Source organism: Macaca nemestrina, chromosome X (assembly GCF_043159975.1).
Source record: "Macaca nemestrina isolate mMacNem1 chromosome X, mMacNem.hap1, whole genome shotgun sequence".
In the NCBI taxonomy this organism is placed as follows: Eukaryota; Metazoa; Chordata; class Mammalia; order Primates; family Cercopithecidae; genus Macaca; species Macaca nemestrina.
In genome coordinates, this window is record NC_092145.1 from 1,064,038 (window position 1) to 1,078,722 (window position 14,685).

Sequence of the window (14,685 nt, forward strand, 5' to 3'; positions counted from 1 at the left end):
CTGTCCTGTCAGACAATCAATAAATGCTATCTTTCCTCTTTCAGGTTTTTCAGGGAAATCAAGACTCCTTCACACCTGTGGTGAACTCTCTAGACTCACCGTTACTGACTCGCTACCTTCGAATTCATCCCCAGAGTTGGGTGCACCAGATTGCCCTGAGGATAGAGGTTCTGGGCTGCGAGGCACAGGAGCTCTACTGAGAGTGGCCACAGCAGCACCTGCCAGTGCCCGCACCCCTCCCTCCTCAGCTCCAGGGCAGTGTCCCTTCCTGGCTTGCCTTCTACCTTTGTGCTGACCTTCGGTTTACTTCCTGCCCCACATTGTCCATGGCCCCATTATTTTGCTATGTATTTAAACTATACAGTCCTAGCAGACACTGCCTTGAAGCCTCCCGAATTAACTATCATTAATCCTGCATTTATTTGGTGGGGGGCCAGGAGGGTGCATCCAATTTAACTTAACTCTTACCTATTTTCTGCAGCTGCTCCCAGATTATTCCTTCCTTCCAATGTAACTAGGCAAAAAGTTGTTTTTGCTTCCTTACACATAGACATAATTATGTTATTTAGTCATGAGGGGCACATTCTTATCTCCAAAACTAGCAGTCTTAAACTAAGAATTATAGATAGGGTTCAAGAATCCCTAAGTTTCCTGAAATTATATGGGACATTCTGTATAAATGCAAATGTGCATTTTTCTGACGAGTGTCCATAGATTTAATCTCAGAAAGATGTAGACATAAAACCATTTGGTCTTAACTCTGACCAATAAAAAATAAGTCAGGAGGATGGAATTGTTGAAAGCTTTGAAACAAAATAACTATGTCTTCTTGAAATTTGTGATGGCCAAGAAAGAAAATGATGATGATGATAGGCTTCTAAGGACATATATTTAATATTTCTGTTAAAATATGAGGAAAATCCATGGTTATCTGGGATAGGAGATACAAACTTTGTATTTTGTATTTGGCCTACTTTGTAATAAATGCAGATGGATTTTTTAAATCTTTGAGGTAGTGCCACATAAAGTCCTAAAGATCTAGCAAATTCTTTGAAAAATCATAAATTTCCATAATGAATCCTGGGGGGACAGGAAGAAAAGGAACTGATAGCAAACAGTTCAAAATTTTGTTGACATCTGCTGTACTAAGAGGCACATGCCCTGAGATAGGAGTTCAACAGACTCTGCAGATAAAACAGGATGCAGTAAAGAAGCTGGCCAAACCTGCCAAAACCAAGATGGCAGCAAAAGCTTCCTCTGGTGGTCCTCACTGCTCGTTATACACTAATCATAACGCATTAGCATGCTAAAAGACATTACCACCAGCACCACGACAGTTTACAAATGCCATGGCAACATCCAGAAGTTACTGTACATGGTCTGAAAGGAAGAGGAACCCTCAGTTCCAGGAATTCCACACCCCATTCCTGGAAAACTCATAAATAATCCACCCCTTGTCTAGCAGGTGATCAAGAAATAATCATAAAAATAGCCAACCAGCCTATGGAGTAGCCAACCTTTCATTCTTTTATGTCTTAATAATTTGCTGTCACTTAAGTCTGTCAGCTCGCTCTTGAGTTCCTTCCTGTGCAAAGCCAATAACCTATGTGACTTCTCAAGTTGAACCCCAGCTTTGAGGTTCGCCCTGTGACACAACACAACAACAGCATAGTCTGCCCTATGAGTGCTTACTGTGCTATAATAATGCACTCAGTTTACTCTCTCCCTCTACTAATTTCCTGCTGAAAATAACACAACAAAAATGTAATGGGAAATTTTATACCATGACTGAAAACTAGAGTCCCACTTACATAGTTGAAGTATCAAGGAGGTCAGAAGAAAATTGGACTGGTGAAAACTGAAAAAACACTCCAGCCTGCCATGTCACCACACAGTAGGATTCCCCATCTTGCCCTCCACCCCAATAATATTGCGAAGGGTTTACTGCTCCTTCCATCTGCCTGACCCCATCACTAAGACTACACAGAATCTCCTGATTTAGTAAAGGGGACTGGAGGCAAGGATAAGTTATAGAGCAGTTGGAGGAAGCATCTGAAGATTGCAACCCAGGGCAATTTGAAAATAGGAGATCCTAATATGAAAGAAAAATGGATCCCAATCTGAGAAAAGGCAAAAGAATGGCTACTTATTTTCTATGCTGGAGTATTTTCTAATAATCCTGCTTGACCCTGAGCTGACTGCTTTGGAAACTATAACATAGCTGTCACAGTATGGTCACAATCCACAAATGATAAAGGTGAAAATGGTTTATAGCCCTGTGAAGTTCTTAACATTTAGAGGCTAACTTACAGAAATGAATAAGTTGTTTTGTTTTATAGCCCGGTAGAAGAGTTAACCCCAAAGGTGATATGGTTTTATTTCCTGTTATGTTTAACTTGGCAATCTTGTTTTGGCATTCTTTTCCCATTGACTATATACATCTCTATTTCTCAAATGTTAATGGAACTAGTTCTTTTATTTTCCTGCTGGTTTCTTCAGTAATGAGTTAAATAAAACATTGACACATACAAACAAATGCCTTTGAGAATTGTGTTTTTACACTGGAAATAAAAATGTGAGCACTGATATTTGTAAAACAAATAGGGGCACTGAATAGCAAGATGGACAATCTAGAAAACCAAATTAGTGAGTTAGAAAACCAGATTAAATTGAACTCAGAGTAAAAATGATTTAATTCATGAGAGGCTGAATAAAATAAATCAGAAATGGAGTCTCAATCCAGGCGAACAGCTTATATGGAGAGAGAAAGAGACTGAGAGAGAAATGGGAGTTTCTGTTCAATGGGCATAACGTTTCAGTTATGCTGCTGGGCATGGTGGCTCACACCTGTAATCCCAGCATTTTGGGAGGCCAAGGCAGGCGGATCACCTGAGGTCAGGAGTTCGGGACCGGCCTAGCCAACATGGCGAAATCCCATCTCTACTAAAAATATAAAAATTAGCTGGGCATTGTGGCACACGCCTGTAGTCCCAGCTACTTGGGAGGTTGAGGCACAAGAATTGCTTGAACCCAGGAGGCGGGTGGAGGTTGCAGTGAGCCGAGATCATGCCATTGCATTCCATCAGCCTGGGCAACAGAGTGAGACTCCATCTCAAAAAAAAAAAAAAAAAAGTTTCAGTTATGCAAGATGAATTAAGTTCTACAGATCTAATGTACAACATTGTGCATATAGCTAACAATACCATACTGGGCACTGAAAAATGTGTCAAGAGAGCAGATACCATGTTGTGTTCTTACTACAATTTTACCACAATGTAAAAATGCATTGTAAACACTATGTGCAAATAGAATAGCAAAGAATGTACACAATGCCCATGAGCATAACATTCCAGTGGACCCACAATGCATTGGAGTTCAGTGAGACTCAAAGGGAGAAGAATGTTAACAAAGTCAGTGGGGAGGGGAAAACGAATGTGATGAAATAGGCGGTCTCATTAAACTTCCCTTACAAAACACAAGATCAAAGATAAAATTATTAAGAATTTCAAGACAGTGACATCAGAGCAAACAAAACATAGGGCCCCTCAGGGTGTGAGGCCCTGTGGACCGGCATAGATCAAACTCCCATGAAGCCAATCCTGAGTCCCAGGCAAGCTGGGACTTTTGGTCATCTAGCAATAGTCATGTGAGTGCACCATCTTGGAAGTAGATCCTCCAGTTTTTTTCAGTGTTTTGGGTCACAACCTAGATACCTTTATCAGTGCCTGGGAATGTTCAAGGTCCCAATTTTCATTCAGGCCTGCTGGCTGGGTCACAGAATGGTCAAGCCACTCCATGATTTTCTATCATGACATAGCAAGAAACTGGGAGAGACTGGAGGACTCTACAAAAACTTTCATTTTATGTATTTCCTGGGAGCCCTGTTTTCTGATAGACCCCTAACTGAGATACCATTTTTGCCGTTCTTCTATGGATAACTATTATTTTTTAAATTTTTAAAATATTTTATATTTTGTAGAGACAGGCTCCTGCTATGTTGCCTAGACTTGATTTGCATTTTTTTAAACTTTAAGTTCTGGGATACATGTGCAGAACATGCAGGTTTGTTACATAGGTATACATATGCCATGATGGTTGGGTGCACCCATCAACCCGTCATCTAGGTTATAAGCCCCACATGTCACCCAGGCTGGAGTGCAGTGGCATGATCATAGCTCACTGCAGCCTCAATCTCCCAGGCTCAAGGCAGGCTACTGCCTCAGCCTCCAGAGTAACTGGAACTACAGGCGTGCACCACCACACCTGGCTAATTTTTAAATGTCTTGTAGAGACAGGATCTCGCTATGTTGCTCAGGCTGGTCTCAAACTCCTGAGCTCAAGCTATCCTTCTGCCTCAGCCTCCCAAAGTGCTGGGATGACAGGCGTCAGCCAGAACTATTTTTTTTTAAATTAGTTTATAAGAGTTCTTTGTACATTAACAATCTTAATTGAATGTCTGTCGTATATGCTGTGAAATTACTTAATTTGTCATTAATCTTTTATCTTTTTTAAACAATGTTTTGCTATATGAAAGCTTTACATTTTTATGTTATAAATTTATCAGTATTTTCATTTATGGCTTTGGGTTTTATGACATGCTTAGAGTAGCTTATTCTGCACCAAGATTATAAAAATATCCACTCATAGAATTTTCTATCATAAAAGTATGACAGAAAATGTCATATTTTATATATGATTTTATTTTTGTTTAGTCCTTGATCCATCTAGAATTTCTATTTTGCATAGCATGGCAAAGGGCTCACACCCAACATCACATTAAATAATGTCTTTTTCCCAATATGAAATGCCATATTTACCATCTATTGAAGTTCTATATATATGTTATTATAAGGCATAGTTAGATACCATGTGGTGAATAAAATATCTTAGAATTCTTCAAGCCTAAGAGGATACAACTACTGTAAGGATGGGTTTTGGTATAACACAGATGTTTATACATAGACAGAAATTGATGTCTGTGTGCTTAGCTGTCGAATAAGGAGACTGGGGGAGAGTTAAATGTAATCGATGATATCATAAGGAGTCGTGGAATTCTATTTGGAACTTCAGAGACCTAAGGAGAAGACTGACCAGCTTCTTCTGAAGACTTCTGCTCTCTAAAGACTAAGGCCTAATTCCACTGGTTTCTTTGAATTCCGTGGTGCTAAGTCCATCTTCAGGTAAGTGGTTTCCCACTGGATGTGGGTCTCTTTAAGCCCTAGCAAACAGTAGGTGAGTGTATCAGTTATAAATGTCTTAAGTAATAGGAGGCCCAAATTATAATGGCTCAAATAAGAGTATATTTTTCTCATACCATGTAGTCCAGAGGTGAGGAGCTACAGGTGTTAGTTTAGTGGCTTGAAATTGTCAGAGCAACTTCAGGCAACATTTCTTAAACAACATTCAAGGCAGCATCATCTCTTTTATCAAGACAGCAAAAAGCCTTCCCAAAAGCTACCCATCAGATTGCCCTTATGTTTCATTATCTAGAGCTATGTCACATAGCCAAGCCTAACTTCAAGGATGGCTGAGAACGGGAGGATTCAGCTTTTTCAGCTTATCTAGTTGGACGTAGTAAATGAAAAACGGGTGGGAACAATATCCGCCAAAAGTCACCATTCATTCAAAAAATATTTATTGAGCACCTGGATACCCTATGTGCTAGGTACTGTTTAGCAGTGAACAAAACAGACAAAAATCCCTGCACTCATACAGCTTACATTATATTCAGGAGATACATATAATAAAGTAAAGTAAAATATATTCTACTAGGTTCTAATGAGGTTTTGGAGAAAAATCAAGCAGGTAAGACAATTAGGAAGTTTGTAGGAGGGTGGTACAATTTTAACAATGGGATCTAAGGAAAATCCTCATTGAGAAGGTGATATTTGAGTAATCAAAGGAGGTGAGGGAATAAATTCTGAGAATACCTGGGGGAAAGGCATTCCCTGGAAAGGGAAAAGCAAGTGAAAAAGCCCCAAGGTAGGAACACGCCTAGCTTGTTCAAAATGAAATGAGGCTAAGTTGGAGTGATGATCAAGAGGAGACTGGTAGGATATGTGGTCAGCAGTAACTAGGACATAATCTGACCTACAACTTACCAAGATCTCTTTGACCACTCACTGGAGAAGAGGCTTAAGGGAGGCAAGGATGGAAGCAGAAAGACAGAGATGATGGTAGGTAGCAGTGGAGGTGGTGTGAAGTGGCAGGATTCTGGATACGTTTTGTGAGTAAAGGTGACTAGACACTTCTGATGGATAAAGTGTATGAAAGAAAAAGAAGAGTCATTATATGTAAACCTAAACAAACATTTACTTTTTAAAGCAATATAAAAGTTTGTTACTTGAATATATAAAATATATTATGGAGTTAAAAATATATGGATATATAGAAATTTATTATATTTGGTATCTAAAGTAGTCAAATTCATAGAAACAAAAAGTAGAATGGTGGTTACCAGGACCTGAAGGGGAGGGGTTAATGAGGAGCTGTTTACAGTTTCAGTTTTCCAAGTTGAAAAAGTTCTAGAGATCTGTTGCACAACAATGTGAATATACTTTTTTTGGCCTGAACAGATGAAACAGTTTCTACTAATTGACTTGGGGACGATTGAAAAGGTATCAGGGGTGGGAGGGAATGTGAGGTATCTGACCTGATAGAGGTTTTGTTTTGTTTTCTTGGAGGGGATACATTTTGCTTTGGAAACTGACCATTTTCAGGAGTTCATAATGGTGAGAAGATTTTTGGAATATGAACTAAACCATCATTGTCTAACTTTTCAGACAAAGTTTCTGTGGAAAGAGCTACGGACAAAGACATCTCTCCTTGGCGGAGTGAGCTAGGATTACCATCTCCTCAGCCGCAGCTGAAGGCGGGCGTCCATGGAACCCCAGAAGCTGCTGCTAACTGGATTTCTGCTATGCTCTCTAACTTGCCTCTTGTTGGAGACAGTAGCTTCCTCTCCTTCGCCTTTGTCTGCCTTGGGAATACAAGAAAAAACAGGATCGAAACCACGCTCAGGGGGTGTGTTTGCTGTTAGGATGAATGTTCCTTTCTTCATAGGACTTAAGATTCATGTTTCAGGTCAGGTAAAATGAATTTCATGTTTAAAAAGAATGTTCATAGGAAAGCAAACTATTCTGGTTTGGTTCAATTTAGTTCAACAAGCATTAACCTACCTACTATGTACCAAGTCCTTTTCTGAACTACATGGATTAGGAATTGAACAGCCTCTGTTATGAAGGAGCTCACGGATAGGCAGACAAAGCCATAGATGCCAACCTTCCGTGGAGCATGATCAATGTCCCAGCGGACAAGGGGATAATTTAAACTGTTTTTGGGGAGGGGTCAGGAAAGACTTGACAAAGGAGGTGAAATTGACAATAAACCTGATGGTCCACTGATCCACAATCTAGGTTCCAACATGCTATTCAAGTGTCTTGCTGGTTAGTGGTGAATCCTCTCAACTCCATGCTGCAGACACTTTCATTTTCCCCTACTTCTTTCTTTAGGGTCAAAGCACTGTACTTTCCTCCCCCAGTTGCTAATGAAAAGACCCAACAGCCCGAGCCTTACATTGATCAGCAAACTCCCCCTAGAGGTCCTTATTCCAGTTTCCCTGGCCCCTTCCTCCTCTGCTCTTAGGGCTGGTGGCCTTCTCCTTTCTCTTCCTGGGATACTCCCTCCCCTTAGCCTCCTGCAGGACTCCCAGAGATATACTCTAGGCAGCAACACTTTAGTAAAGACTTTCTTGTTATCAATTCATGCTTCTCTTTCAAAAAGTACCCAATATACTCGAAACAACCCTTAAGGTATCTGAAACAACAATTATTGATCCTATTTGACTTACAAGGAGGCAAAAAATTATATCCATCTAAGGATACTTTAAAAACAAAATGTTTGCCCTTTGAACATCTTACAGCCAGCACAGCAAAGTAGTTTAGGATATGGGCTCTGGACAACTATAAGAACATGATATCTGGGACAACTATTTGAACTTGAATTTGGATTCAAACGCCAGCCCTATCATTTACTTGACCTCTCCTCAATGAACATCTATGCTCTTTCTGCAGGTAATGACAGGTCCTGGCTGAACAACTTCAGGGATTACTTATGGCAACTTATCAAGAGTGCCTTACCTCCAGCAGCCATTGTTGCTTTTCTTCTCACCTCAGCACTAATGGGGATCCTCTGCTGCTTCACGTAAGCTTCTGCGGGAAGAAGAGACGAGGAGGAGAGAGGGAATGTGAAGGGGGGCGGGAACAGAAACAGGTTGCTCACCAGCCTGCATATCTGTAATTAAGGGAAAGTTTTAAGAAATTCAATTCTGGGAGGAAAACTGTGAAAGGTCATGCAACCCCTTTTTAAAATGTCTTCTCTACTTTCTCTTTCATTTCCTCCAACTTGCTCCATTTGTTACCAATGACTGACAGGTCACATTTAATGACCAGTGTTTACAACTGGTCATTTCTTTTATCAACTTTATTAACTCCTAATTTTTCTTCCCTGTGGCTCAAGAACTATACATAGAAAATATATAATTAGCTGTGCTCTCAATTTCCTCAAAATTTACCATAATATTTATCTACATAAGTCATATGAAGCCAAAAGAATCCTGAGGAAAACAAAATAGTTGAGCTAAATTTTGTTAATTCAGTCAGTATTTACCGACAAATGACTACTTGCCTGTCTGTGTGCTGGTTGCTAGAAAGACAGAGAAAGAAAGCAATTAAAAGAGCTCAAAAATCTAAGGAAAGTGGCTGAGGATAAAGATCAGATCAAGGGTGTGGCATCACCTATGGCTCCTGTAACCTCGAAATGATCACAGGATCAAGAACTGTGTCTAGGAAGCAACCTTGGATGTGGTTACTGGCACATGGAACTGATTGGAGGCAAATAGATTAGATATCAGCTAAGCTTTTGAGAGAAGCTTATTGCCAGAGAAACCATAAGCCAGAACTAAATGAGCCATCAGTTGTGAACAATAGTTAGGCCTCCAACCTTCCATGAAAAAGAAGGACACCAGCTTTGAAGGTCCCAACATTTGCTTCAGAAGAATAATGGATCAGAAGAGCCTCCCAGAGAACGGACAAAGGGCCACAGAGCCACCCTTTGAAAGCAGGATTTGGGTCTAATCGATGCCTACCCACCAGGACTCCAGGATTGCCACAGAGCAATGACTGCTGTGTGTCTCTCGTTCTTCCTCTTTTCAAATAGGAATGTTTATGGTGCTTATCCTCTTCCTGTTCCATCGTTATTCTGGGTTGTAGAGATCAGGAGCAGATCACTTAACCAAGCAGAGCCACCCCCAGACTTGAGAGAACTCAGCATCACCAGATACTCTGGACTTTGAGCTGGACACAGTGATAAATGAGATTTAGTCCTGAGGAAAGGGTTTGCCACAAGTCAGGTATTCTGAAAGTAGACAGGGAGACCAGAATTTGGCATTCAGGGTATTATTAATGATCAACGCCTGTGGAAGATATGGGGTGGAAGGGAGAAATCAAACTGTCTTGCAAGCCCAACAAAGACTCAGTCAGCCCCATCAGAGTTGTCCCACATGGCTGAAATGGCTGGACCTCTCTAACCCCACCTAGATCATTCACTGGATGTGGGCTGTTCCCAGAAAGTACATGGAAGCTCTCTGCAGCTGAGGCAGCCTCTGAATGAGCTAACAGGTAGAGGCTCTCTGCTGACAACACTCTCAGCAGCTAGGGAAATAAGGCCTTTCTCAAGCAGAAATATGGGTGGAATATTTCCATATGCATGACAGGGTGGCTGTGTTCCACATATGAAAAGAAAAGTGAAACAGATACTGGATGATCAGAAAGACAGACTGTAACAGAGACTGGCTATTTGTTCAGCAATCCTGTTCCTTCTTCCCCAAGCACAGAGTAACATTATATTCCCAACCTTCCTTCCAACTAGGCTGGGACCACAGTACTGAGATTTGGCCAGTAAAATACGAGCAAAAGGAATGTATGACATAAAATGTCTTGCACATGTGTCCATGCTACCTCTCTCTTTCGCATATGCATGGCTTCAACTGAAGGACTCTAAGGTGGTGAAGTCACATGATGGAAGGAGCTGGGATCCCTGAATCACCTCATGGAGGAGAACTTAACCTACATCAGAATGAGTCATGAGTGAAGGATCAATTTTATTGTGTTAAGCTACTAAGACCTCAGGACCGTTATAGCAGCTGAATATCCCTGAATAGCATACCTAGTAACCAACCAAGGAAGCTGGAACTCAAATAAGATATGTCTGGTTCCACATCTTTGAAGTCACTGTTACTCAAACTGTGGTCGGCAGGTAAGCTGCATCAAAAGCATCAGAAGTATTGGTTAACCATGCACATTCAGAGGGACTTCTGTGAAGATAAGGCAGACTATATGCCAACAAAAATAATTCCTTCTTTGAAGTAGATGGCTTAACCTGAAGAGAAAAGCCAATAAGCCCTTACTGGGAACAAGCAAGCTAACTAGTGAAAGAAACATTTCTGGACCCAAATGGGCACCAAGTAGAAGCCTAACAGATAAATTTGAATGAATAAGCATATAGGCAAGCCATATTTTTAAGAAGCAGTCTGTTGAGGCAAGAAGGTGAAGTCTGAAACTTCTTTATGCTCAGACCTACAGCTGCTGCTCTCACTTGGCTGGAAAGAAGTAAAGGCTATAAGAGCTTACACATACCTCAGCATCATGAAGATAATTTGTTAGTCTAAAGTATAGCGCTGGTGACTTGTGCAAATCTCCTGTAAATCACTGGTCCAGTAAGAGTTTATCTCATTCAACAGGAAACAGCACCAGATCTATACTGAGTTACTGTATGGAAAAGACAAGAAACATATAAGCAAGAAATGGCAGATGAGGAATACTCACTAGAAAAATATCTCAGGGCAGATAAAAACTGTGTACTAACATATTGCCATAAATTCAAAACATTTGATACAAAATATAAAATAATAGCTAAGGTCGGGCATGGTGGCACATGCCTGTAATCCCAGCACTTTGAGAGGCTGAGGCGGGAGGATTGCTTAAGGCCAGGAGTTCGAGACCAGCCTGGGAACACAGCAAGACCTCAATAATAATAATAATAATAATAATAAAAGCTATATGCAGAAATAAAACAGGGCAGATAAGGTATACTAAAACAAAAGGAGAAGATGAAAATTAGATGGAAAATCCCAAGAAAAATGTAAAAGACAAAAAGTAAAACTATCACCAAAATGAGGAACCATGAAGAAAGAGAGACATTGGTACAAAATATGAAAGAAAATATGCAAAACAGGATTACATAGGCAAGCAGTATTAAACGGTTTGGTGAAAGTAAGATTAGAGAAGAAATGGTAGATATAGGAGGCACAGAATGATTTCTTTGATTAAGAGAACCAAAATAATCCAACAGAAGAAAAAGTTATAATTTTTTCTTTTTTTTTTTTTTTTTTTTTTTTGAGATTAAGTCTCAGTGTGTCACACATGCTGGAGTGCAGTGGCGCCATCTCAGCTCACTGCAACCTCTGCCTCCCGTGTTCAAGCGATTCTCCTGCCTCAGCCTCCTGAGTAGCTGGGATTACAGGCACGCGCCACCACGCCTGGCTAATTTTTGTCTTTTTTGTAGAGATGGGGTTTCACCATGTTGGTCAGGCTGGTCTCCAACTCCTGACCTCGTGATCCACCCGCCTCGGCCTCCCATAGTGCTGGGATTACAGGCGTGAGTCACAGAGTCTGGTCAAGTTATAATTTTTTAAGTGTTGCAGGAATTAAAGAAGACTGAAGTCTGTGGTCATAAAGGACACATCAATTCCCAGGAAAAATTGGGACTTGGTACTGGGCACATAGTAGACTCTCAGTAATACTTGTTGATTTTTAATTAAGACATTTCACAGTGAGGATTGCAGTCTTTCTGTGCCTCATTCTTCCTCCTCTATACTCACCTGTATATACCATTAGCTGCAGCTGTAATGAAGGCTTAAGCTAGCTGCTTATTACCTGAGGCACATGAAAGCTTGGCTAATCTCCCAGCATTCCAGAAGCAGAGGTGGCAATCAGGAGGACTGACGGGCTCTAACAAGTCCACAAAGATATGTGTACAAGGAATTTTTAGTATGGTTTTCAATAGTGAAGAAATGAAAACTTAAATGTCCATCAGTCTGGGGCTGGCTAAAGAAAGCATTGCACATTCATACAATGAGTACTAAGAATAATTACACGGAAAGATATTCATGAAATATCATTGAGTGGAAAAAACAGATTATAACAGAAGATACATAGTTTAGTCTAATTTCTTTTTAAAAACTAATCATATAGGGGGAAAGCCTCTAAGAACCTTACCGAAGTATTAGACATTGGTTATCTCCTTGTGGTAGTGAGTAGATTGTTTTATTATTATTGGTGGTGGTGTTAACTTTTTTTTCCCCATCTAATTGCACTTTCTGATCTTTCTACAACGAGCTATCTTGTTTGGTCAGTTCATTTTTAAAAAGATACTTTAAAAACGAAAGAAGAAAAACTACCTAACCATACTTATACCACTACCTCCAAGCCCCACTGTACTGGAAACACATTCTGCTTTTTCATCAAAGCATTTTGTTTGTATGGAATTATTTGGTTCATATTAAGAGAAAAAGTGGTGAAAAATCCAATCTTTGAAAAAGGGATATAATTACATAGTAACTCTGTGCAGAGCATTTACCATTTTATCTTCTTTTCCCAGCATTCTTGTAGTTGACCCAGTCCAGTGAAGAACTAGAAGATTCAACAGGGCACATGTGGTCTCTCCGGTTGGACTCCAAAAGAGTGGGGTATTTGCTATCTGCTTAAAATGAGGAAGTATCTATCAGTTAAAATTAAATTGTCTTCCAACTTGAATTATCTTTGCCTTCATTTTCTCCTTCAAAAGTTGCAATTTTAAAATGTGAATATCCTTATTACTGTTTTGATTATAATAGTAACACATATTTATTGCAAAAAAAAGTTGAGAAATACAGAGAAAAGAGTAAGTTTTCATAATTCTAGCACCCAGAAATAAACATCATTAACATCTTGATGTACCTCCCTTCAATTTTTTTCTATATATGTATTACAAGTTTTCCAAAGTCTGTTCTGTGAAACAATAGTTCGTTTTAATAAAAGTCACAAAACAGTGAGGGCCCTGTGGTCAGTTATGTTTGGGAAATGCTGGATTAAACACATTTAAACACATTAAACCTATTTTTCTTTGCTCCAGGACTTCTAAGAACTTTTAACAGGCTAATATTAATCTCCACAAGTGAGTATAATATATAGCATTTCCCAAACTAATTTAAACATGAGATTTTTTTAATGTAGTGGATATGACATGAGTCATTTAACCACCTCCCTATGTAATAATTATTTAAGGTGTTTCTATTTATTCAGTATTATAAATGTAATACAGGTAATATTATTAAAAATTATTGGCCAGGTGCAGTGGCTCACGCCTGTAATCCCAGCACTTTGGAAGGCTGAGACAGGTGGATCACCTGAGGTCAGGAGTTGGAGACCAGCCTGGCCAACATGGTGAAACCCCATCTCTACTAAAAATGCAAAAATTAGCTGGCCGTGGTGGCGCACCCCTGTGATCCCAGCTACCCAGGAGGCTGAGGTGGGAGACTTGCTTGAACCTGGGAGGTGGAGGCTGCGGTGAGCTGAGATACTGCCATTGCACTGCAGCCTGGGTGACAGAGCAAGACCCTGTCTCAAAAAATAGATATATTAATTTGCTTTTCCTTTTTGCTGTTCTGAGTTTGAAATCATTCATTCAACAGACACTTGTTGATCACCTACTGTGAGACAGATACTGGACAGGTAACAAACAGATGGGGTCTTGCTCTGTCACCCAGGCTGGAGTGCAATGGCACTATCTAACCCCCCCTCCCCCCTCCGCCCAGCTCTTGTGGAGCCACCATGCTAATGTGAGGATTCAGATCCTTCAAACAGCCACATGGTGCTGAGGCAAGAGCATCCCTAGCATATTTGAGTGGTAGCAGAAAAACCAGATTAAGCGAGGGGCAGAGCAGATATTGTGAGCCATTGAAAGGATTTAGGCTCTTCCTGGGGGCCATAGCAGGGGCCAACAGAAGGTTTAGATCAGAGGAGGGATGTGAAGGGAGAGCAGATGGGATTTGATTAGGATTTGGATGAGATGAGAGAGAGAGAGTGAGGCTTCAAGGATGCCTCCCAGGTTTTTGGCCTGAGCAAATGAAAGAATGGGGTTGTCATTTGTTGAGCTAGAGAAAACTGCAGGAGATTAGGAATTTACTACAGAGAAAGCCAAGGTGAACTCAGAAAAGACTTCGAGTTTTGTTTAAGTCCAATGTTTCCTTATTGACTGTCTTTCTGGATGATGTGTCCACTGTTGAGAGTGGGGTGTTGAAGTCTCCGTGTTGCTGTCAATTTCTCCCTTGGGTTCTGTAAATATTTGCTTTATATATTTAGCTACTCCAATGTTGGGTGCATACATATATATATATATATATATATATATATATATATATATATATACACACACACATATATATATTTACAGTTGTTATGTCTTCTTGATGGATTGAAAGGAAAATAAATCTCCCCCAAATGACCAAGCCAAAGGGAAAAGTCAAGCTGGGAAGTGCATTAGGCAAACCTGCCTCCTATATAAAATAACTACAAATATATTTTTTTA

The 14,685-nt window shown here is 40.1% G+C and overlaps 2 protein-coding genes across 6 annotated transcripts in view; both read left to right on the top strand.

The window, feature by feature from the left end:
* Window positions 1–2,536, top strand: part of LOC105468354 (coagulation factor VIII) — a 200,953-nt gene extending 198,417 nt beyond the window's left edge. For all 5 annotated transcript variants that reach the window (XM_011718453.3, XM_011718452.3, XM_011718455.2 and 2 more), the window contains one exon: window positions 45–2,536. In XM_011718453.3, coding sequence (XP_011716755.2) covers window positions 45–200 — 156 coding nt within the window. In that variant the 3' untranslated portion in view covers window positions 201–2,536. The remainder of the gene's footprint in view (window positions 1–44) is intronic.
* A 2,505-nt stretch (window positions 2,537–5,041) lies between these two features.
* On the top strand, window positions 5,042–12,872 carry LOC105468356 (small integral membrane protein 9). The gene is made up of 4 exons (XM_011718458.3): window positions 5,042–5,180; window positions 6,783–7,023; window positions 8,073–8,202; window positions 12,718–12,872. The coding sequence occupies exons 2-4, from the start codon at window positions 6,882–6,884 to the stop codon at window positions 12,743–12,745; spliced, it is 300 nt and encodes a 99-aa protein (XP_011716760.1). The 5' UTR covers window positions 5,042–5,180; window positions 6,783–6,881; the 3' UTR covers window positions 12,746–12,872.
* The last annotated feature ends 1,813 nt before the right edge of the window (window positions 12,873–14,685 follow it).